The following is an 18,802-nucleotide window of genomic DNA, read 5'->3' on the forward strand; positions in this document are numbered from 1 at the left end:
GGGGTGCTCAACCACTGAGCCACATCCCCAGCTCTTTTTAAAAATATTTTATTTAGAGACAGGGTCTCATTGAGTTACTTAGGGCCTCTCTAAGTTGCTGAGGTTCGCTTTGAATTCTCAATTCTCCTGCCTCAGCCTCCCGAGCCATTGGGATTTCAGGTGTGTGCCACTGTCTCCCCACCCACACACTTATTTTTCTGAACTTTTATATATTTTCTTATTTCAACCCATTGATTCATATGAGTTAAGATTGACTGCATCTCCTTCCGTGATGATTGTCTTCACCCATTATCCGTAACTTTTCAGTGGCTCATCATAAAAAGTCAAACTTCCTTTAAATGACGTCTAAGGCCCTTTATGATCTTTGTAGCCTTCTGTTTCTCAGTTCTTTCTCAGGAACCAGAATATCATTTACTTTCATTCCTCCTTGCTTTGGCAGCTTATGAAATAATTGTAGTTCTTCAACATTCATCTTAAAAACCACTTCCTTCATGAATGTTTTCCTATGTTAGCAAATGAACATATAGGATATAGGACATAGTAAATATAGTTTCTGAGAAAAAATACTTCATGTTTTGTCAGCATGGAGAAATAGAAAACTAAGTTAAATAAAATTTTTGAGATCTTTCTAATGATAAACTGTATGGAAATAATGTTATTTTGGAAGATTATTATGGGGTTTCAAAAAACATTATCTCTGGGTGACCCTGCCAACATAAATCTTGTTCTGCATTGCAGTGATGAAGATGAAGATGAAACCCTGTACCAAAAACTGTCCTCAGAGCAGAGCCAGGTGGAGCATCTTGGGGACTTGCTATCTCATTGCCAGGAGTGTGGTTTGGCAGGCGACTTCTTCATTTTCTGTTTGAAGGTAAGAACTCCATATAGTATATGGTAAGCTTTATTCTGAGGTAGTTCCAGGAGGCCATTTGAATTTTCAAGACATTCATAATTTTAGATCCTTAAATTTAGGTCCCAATTTAGGGAAAATGAATAGACCACATATATAAGGGTAATTGGGTTGGTAAAAAGAAGAAACTTATCCTCAACAGTATTTATGTGATCTAACTACTTTCCAAGGTGATGTGCATTGAATTGTTAGAGATAAACAAAACAAAATTATTGATCTATGAAAGGGTTAATCTTTGCTCTGTGTTGACAGTAAGAACTCTTTTGAAGTTAATAGCAGGTTTTACAGCTATGGAGTAATCCTTTATCCTTTCTGACTGTTGTTTTGTCAGGTATTTGGAAGGAGATTTAGCAGTTGTGCCTCCTTCATTTCACTCCATAGCCACTTGAAACCTCTTCTGGGTTTGTTTCTTAGTGCAGAAGTTATGATTCCTTTTGACATAATCTGCAGTGGTAATGTGTGTCTCATAATGTTATCACTGTCTGATAAACACCAGCCAGTGATGTCTAGCTTTGCTTTTTTAACTCTTTCCATAAAGAAGGTGTTTACGTTAAGATGTCTGTGGAGTTTAAGATCTGTATGGGTGTATGAGAATGCAAAAAGAAAGTCAGGACTAACATTTCTAGAAATTGAAATAGGAGACTCTTTTTTTTGATACTTTCTTACCTCCCATATTCACATCCATCCCTACACCAGCCACTCATTCTAAACAGCATTCCCAGGAAATGTGTGCTCAATTGTATGCTTTTTCTTTTTCTTTTTTTCTTGCTTACAAAACAAAGGGCTTTTCTGTAAACCAGGTTAACTCTAGTTGTCATGCTTGACATTTTGGGCCAGATAAATTTTTCTTGTGTGGAGTTGCCTTGTGCATTATAGAATATTTAACAGCATCCATGACCTTTACCCATCAAATGCCTATATTACCCTCTAATGATGACAATCAAAAATGTCCTTTAGACATTGCAAAGTGTCCCTGGAGGAGCAAAATTGCTCAGGCACAGTTGAGCACCACTGCTGTAAGATGTCAGTTATTGTGATAAAGCACTAATTGTTAGGGAACTTAAGGTTTCCCTATCCAAGGAAATTTACAATGTAGATGGGTATGTAAAAGCCTATAAAAGCCACAATAATTAACTATCCATTAGTAGAAGTTTAGTTCTAAGTATCTTTTTGTGTGTGTGTTTGTGTGTGTGTGTGGTACTGAGGATCAAACCCAGGGTGCTCTACTAGTGAGCTATAACCCCCAGACCTTTTTTTTTTTTTTTTTTAGAAAGGGGCTTGCCAGGTTGCTCAGAAGAGCTTTGAACTTGCAATCCTCCTGCCTCATCCTACCTCACCTGAGATTATAGGTTTGCATCACTGCTCCCAACTGAGTTCTGAATATCTTAAAGGGAAGGCATCTAATTGTATTTGAAAGGACCTTAGGAAATTATGTAGTCTGAGGTCTCAATTCAAGGAAGACTAATAGAAGAGTTCATAAAAATAATGATAAAATAAGAAATGTGTATGTTTTTATTAGGAAAATTTAAAAGTTCATATACATGACAACATAATGTGCTTATACTATGCAACTTACATTTGTTCACTCAACATTGTCTTTGGGTTCTATGTTGATGATAATCTAGTTCATTTATTTTAACTGCTGTGAAATAATAAATACATCACTGTTCTCATACTGGACATATAAGTTGTCTCCAATTTTGGTCTATTATAAATAAAGCTATTTATTATACATTGCATATGTACTATATGTTTCAAACAAAGGTTTCTAGCTATATTTGCAAAGCTTTTAATTTTGCTGGCTTTTACTTTCCTTCCGTGCTTCAGGAGTTGACTCATCTGGCTATGGAAAGTGAAGCAGAGTTAAAGCCCTTCTCCAGCAAAAGCCTCTTGGAATTAGAGCAACATCATGCAATTCTTGTGGAAAGCCAGGAACGAAAGCTGCTAGTGCTGCAGCTGCTGGCTGTTCTGTGTGAGAGAATGTCTGAGCAGATATTCACAAACATCACTCAGGTTAGTGGCTGCCACATTTTAGATCCAGTCTGATGGTATTAGTCTGTTTTGGTTTCTTTCCATTCTTTCCAAAAAATGCCCAGAAATGTTGCTCAGAGTATCATTTGATGACACCTGTGTTAGCATTTCCTGGAATTCAGTTAAACATGCAAATACTGAGCCCACACTAGGCCAACTGAATCTAAAACTTTCTTAGGTCCTAGGAATCCACCAGTTTAACAAGCTTCTGAGGTGATTCTCATGCACATAAAACTTTGAGAACTATTTTATATGTTGATATGTTACATCACAATGGTTTTCAACTTTGAGTACAAATAAAGTTGTCTGAAATCTTTTTCAAAATATTGATACTAGCCACCTTTTAGATATTTTGATTTAGCACATCTGCATGAGAGCCTGGGCATTTTTACTTTTTTAAAGCTTCATGTGTATCAAAAGTTGAAAATGATTAAAAAGTCAAATCTGAGGGCTGGGATTGTAGCTTAGTTGTAGAGTGCTTGCCTAGCACATGTGAGGCACTGGGTTCAATCCTCAGCACCACATAAAAGTAAATAAATAAAATAAAGGTATTGTGTCCATCTACAACTAAAAAATATTTTTAAAAAAACTAACTTAAATTTGAAAAAATAAATCAATAATATAATCACTTTAAATTCCATATGTACTTTAGCTGACAACTTATCTCCACAACACCCTGTGAAATTTTAAGATGTTTAAAAAAAAATGCTTTCAGGGCAGTTGTACTTTTATTTATGAGTCAGTGCCTGAATTTTATTGGCTTAGACATTATTTTTACTACCTTTTTAAAAAATAGGAAATAAAAGTAATAAGGCCTAGGCAATGCAGTCACCATCTTTAACCACTTTACAAGAATTGTTCTTTGGTTGGTGAATAGTCATTTGTAAGACGGTATGATTGTCATGCTTAAATCTGATTCTCCAGCTCTTTGTATGGATGTCATTGTCATCTGCTTCTGGTGTTGCTAAGCAGCATTTCGCTATAGCTCCTGCTGAGAAAATTTTCAGCTGCCTGTCAGCTCTGACCTATCTTGCCTGTTTAATGAAAATTATGTTCATGATTTCTTTCCTGGCCTCTTATTCCTTTAGTTCACTGACCCCATGTTACTCAGTAGGGTGATTTGTTTCTCCTATATTTATATCTCTTCCCTGGAGACTCTTTCATCTAGACCTTGTGTTTTTGTTTCAGGATGCTAGTTGGAAGGGGAAATGGCCTAAAAACTGATATGACTTGAGCTTTTGCACTTATCTGCCTTTACTCCTAATTAAGGAACAATGGTGTTGGACTAGTACAAAAATTATTTGTCCCAAGAGATTATCCTTTAGCTAAGGTAAATGTGTATTAGAACAAAAAAACCACAAGGAAATATTAAATTGAATTTAGTAATCTTACTGCTACTGATAATATTGGTATGTTATTTTGAAACATAGATGAATAAAGAAAATAAGTTCTAAGTAACCACTGATATTATTAGAAATCAAGATTTTTAGCATAAGAAAAAATATAAATATGAAATCAAAGAACTAGGAAAAAAATCTTAGTTAGAAGTATGAACCCATGATTAATTTTTTCTCTTTTTTAAAAAAATAGGTATTTCCTAGCATGGCCTACTGTCAATGCCAAGAAGCAATGACAACCTAGTAGCAATAAGCATTCTTAGTGCCAGATTATTGTTATGAAATACCATTTTCTTTTGAGCTCTACCATTGAGAACATCCCCAGCCCTTTTCTTCTTCTTTTTTTTTTTTTTTTTTTTTTTTTTGAGATGGGATATCACTAGGTTGCTGAGGCTGACCTTGAATTTGTAATCCTCCTGCCTCAGCCTCCTGAGTCTCTTGGATTACAAGTGTGTGCCACTATGCCTGACTTGAAATACCATTTTCTAAAAGAACTCAAAACCTGCTTGGTTGTTTGTTTTGAAAACAGCATCTTGTTATATTGTCCAAGTGGGCTTTGAACTTATGATCCTCCTGTCTAGCCTCCCGAGTAGCTGAGATATAGATGTGTGCCACTGTGCCTGGCTCACTTGAAGTGCTTTGGAATAAAGGTTGATTTGAGGTCTGGATTATAGTCTGGGGTAGGAGTAATACATTATAAGTTTCAAGGCATTTTGTTGTGCCCAAATGCAAGGAAGCTATCAGATTGATGGGGTTATGTCAGTACGTTCACGAGCCAACTTGAAGGGTTTCCCATTGGTCATAGAGAGGACAATTGTAATATTAAAAAAATAATAATGTCTGCAATAAATTAAGGCACATCAAAGATACGAAAACATAAGCAAAAACCCCTATAGCACATCTTTGAAGACTGTTAGAACACTGACTATTTATTTTGCAAATTGATAAAGAGAAAGAATAAAGTACTTATGTTGCCTTTCCAAAAGAACTAATTTTCAGTAGTAATCAAATAATCAGTAAAGGAAAATTTATCTTTATAGGATAATCACAGTCAAGAAATTCAAAGTGAGGACTAGAAAATTACATTTTGCAACCCTCTGGGGGAGATAATGGACCTAGGTAACAATCATAGATTTCTGCCGAAATTGTTAGATGAACTATCAGTGGTATACTGAATAATGAATATATGAAGCCCAAAACACCAAAGCAACTGAAAATCCCCCCAACATATTATGAAAATTTTCAAATTTGAATGAATTTTTGCAATTATTTTATTCTTGCTTAACATGAATTAATTATATCATATTAATGAGGAATATTTCTTTATTGAAAGAATTTTACAGTGAATATTTATACACCCACTACCTACCAAGATATTACTATTAGTGTTTTATTAGACTTACTTTATCACATAGTTATCCATTTGTGTATCCCTATACCCATCTTATTTTTGGTACGTTTCAGTGTTAATGCAGATATCAGCATAAATCCCTCTAAATATTTTAGCCTGGCATGGCTGATTGCCCATCATCATAGGTGGACAAGTGGATCATACATACCTCCTCATGTAATGCATTAAGAAGTATGTGGAACCACTTGGGAAGGATGCTTACCCCAAAATCAAAAATCTGAAACTTAAACCGGAATCTAACCAAGAAAATGCAGGCCTGGAGGATCCAGGGAAGCACTGCCACGAGGAAGCAATTGGCCAACTCCAGAATGTGGAAAATTCTACAATAGGGTGGATCAGTTTCTTCATCAAATAAATGGCTTTAGGGCTCGGGTTGTGGCTCAGTGATAGAATGCTCGTCTAGCATATGTGAAGAACTGGGTTCAAATCTCACCACCACATAAAAATGAAAGAAATTGTGTCCACCTACAACTAAAAAATAAATACAAAAAAATTAAAGTGAATGCTTTAAAAAAGAGCAAGATCCTGATTCAAACAAATTAATTATAAGAGGTTGGTTTTTTTTTTTTTTTTTTTTTTTTTTTGTACCAGGGATTGAACTCAGGGACACTCAACCCCTGAACCATATCCTCAGCCTTATTTTTTTTTATTATCATTATTTACTTATTTTTAATGCTCTACACTGATCTATAGCCCCAGCCCAGCTCTATTTCATATTTTATTTAGAGACAGGGTCTCACTGAATTGCTTAGCACCTCACTTTAGCTGTAAGAGGTCATTTCATACCAATTATGGACCAGTTATCAGGAGATATTAAGGAATTCTTACTGAGTATAATCATGGTATGGTAGTTACATAAAATACAAATCTCCTTATCTGTTAGAAATGCATGTTAAAGAGATGTATGAGTAAAAGATTAAATATTCAATAGAGTATGCTGGAAGATGACACATTGTATATATGAGGTACAGAAAGGAATGTGGGATGCTGTGGTCTCTGTACTAATGAGTTCTTTCATTCCACGGCTACATATTGAGAGCCACATACTCTTCTAGGTACCAAGTTCACAGCATGAACAAAACATACATGTGTCTGTGCTCTCATGGAGCTGATATTCACATGGTGGAGAGATACAATAAATAAGAAGGCAAAAATACATAGTGTGTTGGATGATGGTAATTTCTAGAGAGAAAAACAAACCAAAAAAAGAGGAATGTTAAGAGGAGTGTGGTAAATAGGGTGTCATGGAGAGACACACTATGGAAGTACCTTTTTAACAAAAACCTAAAGGTGGGGAAAAAGGGGTTTGTTGAGATCCATGGTGTAACGGTTGTTTCAGATAGAGGGAGCATGGCCAAAATGTAGTAGGTCAGCAAGAAGGCCAGTGTCATTGTTGTGGACTGAGCAAGATTCCCTTTTTTCTGACCTTTCAGAAAAATGCCAGCACTTTCTCCTCGCTATAACGGCATCACTACAATCAGCAGAGTAGAAGTGCTTCTATATGGCTTTTTCTTTTTCTTTTTCAGATGTTAATTTTTTTTTTTTTTTTTTTACATAAGTAACACATGCTCATTGTAAAAACATTTCAACAACATGGAAGTGCATTATATAAAAAGTAGGGGCTTCTGGTTAAAGACAATGTATTGAACACGTGTGTTTACCCACTGTCTCTGGAAACCAAGGGATCAACAGAGTGGAGAAGAGAGAGAAGTTAAAAGAGAATAACAAAATTTGGAAACTTGAAAATAGTATCTGATCTCGCAACTTAGGAAATTGGAAAGCTAAATGTCTGCATGGAGATAAATCAAAAGCAAACCACTCTGCCTCAATAAGGCTGTTAAGATTTTTTTTTTTTTTTTTAAGGAAAAGAAAAGAAATAAAATGTTGGAAAAAGCTACTTTTCACTGCAGAGCTATGGGAGAACTGGAAGCACCAGAGAAACTCTGTAAAGATGGAGCTGAGTATACAGTTAACATGGTTTGCAGGGCTGTATAGGATTCAGGAGACCCCCTTTTTCCTGAAATTTTTCCAACTCTCCTCCTTTTCCCTCCCCAGTGAAAAGCCAGAAGTTTATTCTTGAGAGATATTGAACCTGAGGCACTCTGAACTTGAGTGAGAGTGGCAGATTGAAAAACAGGAGGCTTATGATGAGGGCTACTCAACAATGAGGCCTCTAGCCCCCTTCCACTCAGTTGTCAGCATTTTTTAAAAATATGTATTTTTAGTTGTCAGTGGATCTTTACTTTATTTGTTTACATGTAGTGCTGAGAATTGAACCCAGTGCCTTACACATGCTACTTTCCCAAACCTGAAAATTTCTTTCTTAAAAAGGATTATACTACTTGTTTTACATCCTTTTAAAAATATATATATTGTGGAAAGGAACCTAGAAAAAAAGTTGGAAGACTAGATAGTTCTATTTTAGTAATTTAACAGTACTTCTGCTGATATGAAAGCTAAATATAAATAAGGAGTACTTTAGGAAACTCTTTGGAGGCAAAATAGGTAGGCTAAGATGATGGAAATAATAGTTTCTCTGGAAAGGGCTAGTGTCCTTAATTTCTAGTGTCAATAAAATCTTCTGGCTGGAGAGAATGGTAAAAATTGCTATAACCAGAATTGTTCTTTCAGTAAGTGGAAGTTTTAAATATTCTTTCTAGTTTCCTGCTTTGCTCCAAAAGACAAGTGTTAACAGGCCATTCTCCTGACTTGAGACTTGCAATAAAGATTCTAGCACAGCATGTGATTTGTCCAGAGAGGTAAACATGCAAGCTTGCATGGTATTTAGAGGCTGATTATGACCTATCTCAGCCTTCCCATTTTCAAAATGATATCTCCTTTTTGAGCCATTAATCCTAAATAGGCATGTGTGCATATGTGTGTGCATGCATGTGTGTCTGCCATCCTTTATTCAAAGGTGTTTCTAATTAAGGAGATTACACTCAGTTAAAATGATGCTGACCAGTGCTGGGGTTGTGACTCAGTGGTAGAGCACTTGCCTAGCATGTGCGAGGCCCTGGGTTCGATCCTCAGCACCACATAAAAATAAATAAGTTAGCCAATCCCAAAAAACCAAATGCTGAAATATTTTCTTTGATATAAGGAGGCTGATTCATAGTGGGATAGGGAGTGGGAGCATGGGAGCAATAGACACCCTCTAGATAGGGCAGAGGGGTTGGAGGGGAAGGGATGGGGCATGGGGTTATTAGTGATGGTGGAATGTGATGATCATTATTATCCAAAGTACAGGCATGAAGACACGAATTGGTGTGAATATACTGTGTATATAACCAGAGATATGAAAAATTGTGCTCTATATGTGTAATAAGAATTGTAATGCATTCTGCTGTCATATATAAATAAAATATAAAATAAAGTATTGTGTACAACCAAAAAAGTAAATTAAAAAAATGAAGCTGACCAAATTAATTCCACTTAAAGCTTAATTGTTAGCCAAATGCTATATAAAATTTCTATATGAACAATCTTAAGCCTTTTTTTTTTTAGATGTTGATGGACATTTATTTTATTCATTTATTTATATGTGGTGCTCAGAATTGAATCCAGGCAAGTTTTCCACCACAGAGCCACAACCCCAGCCCCCACTTTTCCTTTTTTAAAAGTAGTAGGGATTGAGTCCAGTGGCACTGAGCCACTGAGCTACATCCACAGTCTTATTTATTCATTTTTGGGACTTGGGAATTTAAGCTAAGGGCACTTTACCATTGAGCTACATTCCCAGCTTCTTTTACTTTAAGACAAGGTCTTGCTGAGTTTTTTAGGGCCTCTGACTTGTTTGGAGCCTCGCTAAGTTGCTGGGGCTGGTCTTGAACTTGTAATCCTCCTGTCTCAGCCTCCCAAAGTGCTGGGATTACAGGTATGTGCTACTACACCCAGCCCTTTTTATTTTTTATTTTGGGACAGGGTTTTGCTAAATTGCCCAGGCTGGCCTTGAACTCCTGCTTCAGTCCCCCAAGTAGTTGAATTTAAAAATATTTGATTCTTATAAATATATCTGAATCATTTGTACAGATTATTTGAGGATACTGGCTTCTAGATCTTCTCCCTCATCCTTTGCTTATTAGAATCAGACTGTCAAATGTGGGGAAATATTCCTAAGGAAGAAAAACTCCTTAGGAGACAGAGTCTCTAAGATAGTTAGAAAGTAACAAATCCCTTTTTTTTTTTTTTTTTTTTAATAAGTATAGTTTTTTTAGAGCAGTTTTAGGGTCATAAGAAAGTAATATACATTTATGTTTCCTCCATGTCTTTTCAGCAGTAGGGTGCTTGCCTGGTATGTGTGAGGCCCTGGGTTCTATCCCCAGCACCACAAAAACAAACTAAATAAACAAAAATAAAGGTATTGTGTCCACCTACAGCTAAAAAAATATTTTTTTAAAAAGAAGAAATTGAGAAGTGCTGAGGTTTCTCATATGTCCCCTGTGCCTACTGTTTAGATAGCCTTCCCCATTATCACCATCCTCCACCAGAGTGCTACCTTTGCTGCAGTGGTGGTCTTTTTGTTTGTTTCTTGTTTTTGCAATACTGAAGATCAAACCCAGGGTCTTCCATGTGCTAGGCAAACAATCACAGCTACATTCCCTTTACCCTTTGTTGCAGTTAATGAATCTACATTAACACATCATTATTACCCAAAGTTCATAATTTACATTAGGTTTCTCTGGATGTTGCACAGTTTATGAATTTGGACAAAATGTTTCTACCATTATAGTATCCTATAGAATTGTTATAGTGTCCTAAAATCCTCTGTGTTCCACTTATTTATCTCTCTCTCTCTTCTAATCTTTGGTAACCATTGTCTTTTTACTATCTCAGTGTTTTTTTTTTTTTTTTTTTTCCTAAATTTATGTAGTTGGAATCATACAGTATTTAATCCTTTAAGATAGGCTTCTTTCACTTAGTAATATGCATTTATGTTTCCTCCATGTCTTTTCATGACTTGACAGCTCATTTTTTAGTACTAAATAGTCTTCCATTGTCTCAGTGTACCATTTACATTTACCTTATGAAGGAAATCTTGGTTATTTTCCAGTTTTGGCAGTCCTGACTAGAAATGTGGTAACAACCATGTGTGGTTCTTTTTTTTTATGTGGACATAAGTTTTTAACTCCTTTGGGTAAATATTGAGTGCAATGCCTGAATTATATGTATATGTAGTATGTTGTTTTTTTTTTTTTTTTTGCTTGTATTTAAAGAATTGAAGTCTCATTATATTGCCCAGATGCCCCAAACTCCTGGGCTCAAGTGATCTTCCTGCCCTAGCCTCCTGAATATCTGGGACCACAGGTACATGCCACCATGCTAATCTATTTAGTTTTTCAAAAACTGCCAAACTGTCTTCCAAAGTAGCTGTACTATTTTGCATTCCCACCAACAGGGAAAATTCCTGTTTCTTCACATCCTCATCAGCATTTGGTATTGTCAGTGTTCTGGATTTTGGCTGTTTTAAGGGGTGTGTAGGGGTGTCTCACAGATGTTTTAGTTTGCATTTCCTTAAGGACATTTGATGTGCAGCATATTTTCATATGCTTGTTACCTGTATGTCTTCTTTGGTAAGGATTTACAGATCTTTTGGTAAAAGACAGTTTAGGACTTTTGTAGTCAGGTTGTTTGTTTTCTTATTGTTGAGTTTTAGGAGTTCTTCAAATATTTTAGTTAACAGTCCCTTGTCAGAGGTATTTTTGCACGCATTTCCTCCCAGTCTTTGTATTCTCTTGAATATCTTTCACAGATCAGATTTTTTTTTTTTAATGATGTCCAACTGATTACTTCTTTTTTTCTGGATTTTGCCTTTGGTGTTATATCTAAAAAGTCATCACCAAACCTTGAATCATCTATATTTTTTCCTATCTTCTAGCAGTTTGATAGTCTTGCATTTAACATTGAATTTTATGATCCATTTTGAGTTAATTTATGAATTATCTTTATTTTCAATTTCCTGGCAAAATTCATGAAAAGTAAAGGATGTTCGATTAGTATATTAAAACAGTTAGGAAAGTATAGGCTTTCTCCTTTAGTAACTTTATGACCTTGAGCAAGTCACACTGAGAGTCTTCATTTCATAATGAGAATAATAGTACAAACCTTACAGAGTTGATATGAGAATTAAGTGAGATTATGCATGTAAAACATTTAGGAGTTTCTGAATTGCTGAACAGGGGAGGTGCTAAAAGGGTAACTAGGTCAGAGAGGTTGTGGAAGCTCTTTATCTCATACCCATACCTTGTCTTGTCTCTTCATCTGGTTGACTTATGTATCTTTTGGAGTGTCCTCTTACCAGTTTGTTAACTGGTAAATTAAAAAAGATAAAACAAACTCAGACATACAAAGAATTTTGAATTTTTTTTTTAACTCCACACTAATTCAAATTTCTGTTTTTTTGGTAGGTAGTTGACTTTGTAGCGGCGACACTGCAGAGAGCATGTGTAAGCCTGGCTCATGAGGCGGAGAGCACTGTGGAATCGCAGACACTGAGCATGTCCATGGGGCTGGTGGCGGTCATGCTAGGAGGAGCTGTTCAGGTGAGTTGTAGAAATGAGCCAAACTTGAATGGAGGAAAAGAAAAATAAAATCCTTGCTGCTTCCCTTCCATTCTTTATGAAAAATAAGAGTAGATATTGTATCTATGAGAACCAGAATGAACAACTTAGATTGTTAACGAGAATTCCTTCCAATGTAGAGGATAAGGGAAAGCACCACTTCTACCCTGTTACTTGAGTAGATTTCACTGCCTGTTCACATCTGGTAGACACTTGATTTGGAAATAACTAGCATAGTGTTTTGCATTTAGTGTTTGTCCTCACTTCCCAAAGCTCAACAATGGCTCAGAAGTTGTTCCTACCACTGTAGTCAGTAGACAGCATTTACTAAACTTTTTTTTTTTTTTTTTTGAGAGAGAGAGAGAGAGAGAGAAATTTTTTTTAATATTTATTTTTCAGTTTTCGGTGAACACAACATCTTTGTATGTGGTGCTGAGGATCAAACTCGGCCGCACGCATGCCAGGCAAGCGCACTACCGCTTAAGCCACATCCCCAGCCCCCAGTATTTACTAAACTTTAATCTTAGTTGCTTAGGACTAAAGCTATTGTGAACAGTTCACTTTAACCCAAGATCCATTGTTCAACCCATATCATGTAGCATGTTAAAGGTTTGCTTTCAACTACTTTTAATTATGTCTTTTACACATCTAACTCATCATAATTTTAAAATTTATTCATTTAAACACAATTTTATTGTATCCTTACCATGTGCCAAGTTACTGAACTAAGGGGCTGGGAATATAGCATTGGACAAGATAGATATGGCCTCTACTCTCATGACATGTATAGTTCAGTAAGAGAGTCATATGCTAAATGACTATTTTTAAAAAATGCTTAGAGCCAGAGTGGCCATGTATACCTGTAATCCCAGTGACTCAGGAGGCTGAGAAAGGAGGATTGCAAGTTTGAGGCCAGCCTCAGCAACTTAGCAAGACCCTGTCTCAAAACAGAAAAGCTTAGGGATATAGCTCAGTGGTAAGGTTCCCCTGGGTTTAATTCCCAGTACCAAAAATACATACACATGCATGCACATATATACACACGTACACTTAGAATTGAATAAAGTGCCTCAAAAGAGAAGTGCAGGATATCAAGAGAACATAACCCTCTAATAAGGTTGAGGAGATCTCCAGTAAGTTTAAGGTACGACTTGAAGGATGAATAGGAGTTTGTACGTATAGCAGATGGAGGAAACTCTTCTCATTAAAGAAACATCATTTGTAAAGGCTCAGAAGCAGGAAGTAGCTTGGTGTACTTGAGACACTGATTGAAGACTGGTGTAGCTGAACTTCAGCGATTAAGGGGAGGAATAGTACTAACAAGAAGAAAGGATAGGTAAGGGCTAGATTATACATGTGGGTATGAGTGGTTAATTATATAACACATTAGACTGGGAGACTGCAAGGAAGCAGAAGACTCTTAGTGCAGGTATTGTGAAATCCAACCTGAAACCAGCCTGTCATATCCTTAGCAACCAGTAAGGAACTCTCTGGGAATGGATTTTTGAGTTCGAGGTTTCAAATCTGATTTGATTCTTGATATATTAGAATTTGCCTCTCTTGCCTGTTCTTAAGGGGAAAAAGGAATTTTATTTGGGCCAGTTGATAATGTGAAGCCCATTTCTTGGTAAATTTACTTAGCACTTCTAATTTTATATTTTCCATGTCATTTAGGAAAAAAAAAGTTTTTGGTTCAGTTTTAAGCCATATTAGAATTATAAAGGTGGGGTTCACGTCCAGAATGTTCCTCAAGTTGCACTCTTGTTAGATTTAACTGGCTAATCCGATTGTTTTTATATTTGAATATTAATTTGAATAGTTTTTATTTCCAAAATTTTACAGTGTGTTTTTTTGCTTCTCCTTATTTAACACTTATTTTAAACCATGTCTCAAATGTAAAATAGATTGTGGAAATCTCCATTTTCCTTTCTAGAAGCCCACTGTTAGGGGCTGGCTGTGTATATTGGTCCTATTCTGAGAGAGCCTCTCGTGACTGATGTGAGTGTGCAGCCCTTGCCTGTCACTGCCCTCCTCTGAGCCATCCTGACTCATTAACTACATCCTGAATTCCTCTGACTTTGCAGTTTGTTAAGTGAATATAAACACGTCACCTCCTGTACTTTTGCCTTAGATCTATTAATTTTTTTCTGTTTGATTCATATATTTATAAGTGGCATCTGTAATAATGCTGGATTTTATCTTTGCATTAGGAAAAAAAGTCACCATCCTGAATTCCACTGTGAGGCTGCATCTTTACCTGAGAGTCTAGAACATCATGCTTTACATTAGAAGTCATTGTTTTGGCTAATGAAACAGAATCTAACAGCATCTAAACTTTTTTTCTTTCCTTTCTAATTTATATAATTAAGATGATTATTAAAACATCGTGTCTGGGAAGAGGAGTTAATTTGGAGAAAGTGTAGGTTTAAGATTGCTAAGAAGACAACTGTAATTCCAAACTCATTTTCTTTTTTTTTTTTTTAATATTTATTTTTTAGTTTTAAGTAGACACAATATCTTTTTTTTTTTTTTTTAACAATATCTTTATTTTACATTTATGTGGTGCTGAGTGTATGCCTCGTGCATGCTAGGTGAGCACTCTACCACTGAGCCACAACCCCAGCCCCCCAAACTCATTTTCTAAATTTCAGGGTTTGTCATTAGTATAAGTATTATGTTGGTAACTCTTCCCTGTCCCCTCAGGAAGCAATTTCTGCATGTTGTTGCAGAGTCCATGGGTCCTCTAAAACATTTCGGCATGAAGCTGAGCAGACCATCTCAACCTTTTAGGAAAAGCAAACTGAATTGTCCTCAGCACCACATAAAAAAATAAATAAAATAAAGGTATTGTGTCCAACTACAACTAAAAAAAATTTTAAAAATAAATAAATTCAGTCATGTATGTAAAGAGGGACCCATGTACAAACTGATGGGCTAAATATCTAAGGAATTATAGTCATTGTACAGAACTGAGAACACAAAGAGTAAATGTAAATTTTTTCCAGAATTAGAAATTTTTAGGTTGGAGTTTTGTTGCTGGAAGAGTCCCCTGGATTCTTCTAAAACAGTGATCCTCACTGGAGCAGGTTAAGGCAAGGCAGGATCACCTGATGACTCTTACCTGCAATATAAAAGCTCCTGTTACAGGAGCTTTTAAAAATCTCATGTGGGGTTCCATATACATATGCCCTCCTCTGACTTTTACCCCGGTTCTGATACACTACAGGAGGGCTTCTTTCTTCCTCACCCCCATCCTCAACCTCTGTCTTACCAGTCCAACCCCCAGTTTTTAAACAAATTTGAGAACTTGCAGAAATTCATAACAACTAACCATCTAACTGGTTCACCCTGCCACTCCTGAAAGATATCATAGTATTGTGTGGGCTGAGGAAGCTCTCTACACTCCATTCCCAAAGCATTCCAGAAACTCTAGAAGAGAGATAGCCAAATAAAGGAATCTGCACTTGTGGGCTCCTTCTTCCACTCTTGTGGCATGTGTACAGAGTTCTGAGATCTGGATATGAGATTTGTGTTGAAAGTAGTGACAGGAATAGAAACTGGGGCTTCATGGACAATTCTTGATTTTGGTAGTAACCCTTGAAAAATAAACAATTAATAATTCAGGTGTTTGTTTTTTGTTTTAGTTTTTGGTTTTTTGGTGGTGCTAGGGATTGAACCCAGGGCCTTGTGCAAACATTCTACCAATTGAGCTATATTCCCAGCCCAGTAATTCAATTTTCTCCTCTACCAATAAAGTAAGTTTTACTTTATATCAGAAAAAAATTCTCAAATATTTACAAACAAATAATTGGCATCCATAGTCATGGATATCCCTGATTATTTTCATAGTGGAAAATTTGTAGGCTTCTGAAGCTGAAAGAGTGCAGAGCTTTAATTGCTTTATAAACTGTTTGATTCAGAACCCACCTACTTACCCTTGGCAGTGGGAAAAGTTGATCAGTTGAATGAGTCCCACAGTGACTAAGAAGTTTGAGAACAGGGAGAAAAAAAATTTTATTATTGTTTTTGCTCTGCTGGAGATTGAACTCAGGGCTTTACATATTCTTGTCAAGTACTCTGACACTGATCTATACTAACCCAGCTCAATTCTGTGGGTTTTGACAGTGTCTAATGACATGTGTCTACCATTATAATATCATACTGAATAATGTCACTGCCCTAGAATTTTTCTGTGTTCTCCCAGTTTATTGATCTTTTTACTGTTTCCATAGTTTTGCCCTTTCCAGAGTGTCATAAAGTTGGAATCGTGGGGTGGCTGGGGTTATGGCTCAGAGGTAGAACACTTGCCTAGCATACCTGAGACACTGGGTTTGATCCTCAGCACCACATAAAATAAAAATATATATATATATTATGTCCACTTGTAACTAAAAAATAAATTTTTAAAAAAGTGACTTCATTGTTTAAAAAAAAAGTTAGGATCGTATAATATGTACGATCTTCTTTTTTTTTTTTTTGCATCTTTAGATTTGGATTTTCACTTAGTAATATGTATTTATAGCTCTTCATATACTTTCCTGGCTTGATAGCTTCATTTCCTTTTGGTGCTGAATAATATTCTATTGTCTAATATACTATAGTTTATTTATCCAGTCAACTTATGAAGAAATATCTTGACAGTTATGGCTAAACACCATTTATAGATGTTTGTGTGGATGTATTTTTCTCTTTTTTGCAGGGGAGGGGTACTGGGGATTGAACTCAGGGGCACTTGGCCACTAAGCCACATCCCCAGCCCTGATTTGTATTTTATTTAGAGACAGGGTCTCACCAAGTTGCTTAGAGCCTACCTTTTGCTAAGGCTGGCTTTGAACTTGCGATCCTTCTGCCCCAGCCCCTGAACCACTAGGATTACAGGTGTGTGCCACCATGTCCAGCTGGATGTAAGTTTTTAATTAATTTGGATAAATACCAAGGAGTAGGATTGCTGAACTGTATGGTAAGAGCATGTTTAGTTTTAGAAGAAACTACCAAACTATCTGCTATAGTGACTGTGCTATTTTGCATCCCTACCAGCAAAGAATGGATTTCCTGTTGCTCCTCATCCTCACTTTATTTTGATTAACAATCCTTTTTCAGATATGACTTTTGCAAATATTTTCTTCCAGTATGTGAGTATGTGGCTTATATCTTTGTGTGTGTATGTGTGTGCACGTGTGTGTGTGTGTGGTACGGGGAGGGATTAAACTTAGGGATACTCTATTACTGAGCTACATCTGCAGATCCTTTTTTTTTTTTTTTTTTACGTTGTAGATGCACACAATACCTTTATTTTATTATTTATTTGTATTTGGTGCTGAAAATCAAACGCAGTGCCTCACACGTGCAAGGCAAGCACTCTATCTACTGAGCCACAACCCCAGCCCTGCATACCTTTTTATTTTTTATTTTGAGACAGTGTCTCTCTAAGTTGCCCAAGCTGGTCTTGAATTTGTGATTCTTCTATCTAAGCCTCCCAAGTAGCTGGATTACAGGTGTGTGCTCCCATGCTTGACTATTTCTCATTTTTTACGTGTCTTTTGCACAGCAGAAGTTTTAAATTTTAATTATTTCTTTTATAGATTATGACTTTGGTGTTTATTTTTAAAATTTATCTGTATAACCAAGGTCATCTAGATTTACTACTGTTATCTTTCTTCTTCTTCTTCTTCTTCTTTTTTTTTTTTTTTTTGCAGTACTGGGTGGGAATTGGGATTGAACTCAGGGCCTCATACATGCAGGGCAAGTTCTCTACTACTGAGCTACATCCCAGCCCAGGCCTTTTAAAATTTTTTATTTTCTTTTGAGACAGGCTCTTGCTAAATTACCCAGACTGCCCTTGAATTTACCATCCTCCTTCCTTCATAAGTAGCTGGCATTACAGACATGTGCCATAATGCCCAGCTACTATGTTGTCTTTTAGAAGTTTTATAGACTTTCATTTTACATTTAGATCTGTGATTCACTTTCATTTATTTTTTGTGAAAGGGCTAAGGTTTGAGTTTAGATGCATTTTTCTTTTAATGTTCTAACACTATTGAAAAAGACCATCTTTTTTTCATTGTTGTCTATGTTCCTCTCTCAAAGATCAGTTGATTATATTTTTGTGGGTCTGTTTCTGGGCTCTCTATCCCACTTGTGTTGGGTTTTTGTTTTTGCTTTAGAAAAAATTGTTGTATACAGTAGAAGTGAAAAAGAGGCCATATAGACTGTAGGTAATAAGATGATGTTCTCAATTTCAGATGTTTAGAGAAAACAAAAACAAAGGTTCATGATACTACAAAGGCACTGAATGAGATTTAGCATAAAGATAACACTAGCAAAATTATTCTGAAGTGTCTTGTCCATTTATTTACACATGGATTCCAGGAAAAATTGACCCTTTTCTTGGATAATATATGCCTTTACGCTAGACATGCATACTCTCTTTTTCCCTGAAGCTGTATAACGTCAAAATGGTCATGTGTTTTGCTCATTAAGATAAACTAACATG

General features: G+C 36.1%; 1 protein-coding gene across 3 annotated transcripts in view; it reads left to right on the top strand.

The window, feature by feature from the left end:
- Tango6 (transport and golgi organization 6 homolog) overlaps positions 1-18,802 on the top strand; it is a 175,273-nt gene that overhangs the window by 44,986 nt on the left and 111,485 nt on the right. For all 3 annotated transcript variants that reach the window (XM_077105808.1, XM_077105807.1, XM_077105809.1), the window contains 3 exons: positions 739-871; positions 2,738-2,923; positions 12,157-12,291. In XM_077105808.1, coding sequence (XP_076961923.1) covers positions 739-871; positions 2,738-2,923; positions 12,157-12,291 — 454 coding nt within the window. The remainder of the gene's footprint in view (positions 1-738; positions 872-2,737; positions 2,924-12,156; positions 12,292-18,802) is intronic.

This window comes from Callospermophilus lateralis, chromosome 18 (genome assembly GCF_048772815.1).
Source record: "Callospermophilus lateralis isolate mCalLat2 chromosome 18, mCalLat2.hap1, whole genome shotgun sequence".
Taxonomy (NCBI): Eukaryota; Metazoa; Chordata; class Mammalia; order Rodentia; family Sciuridae; genus Callospermophilus; species Callospermophilus lateralis.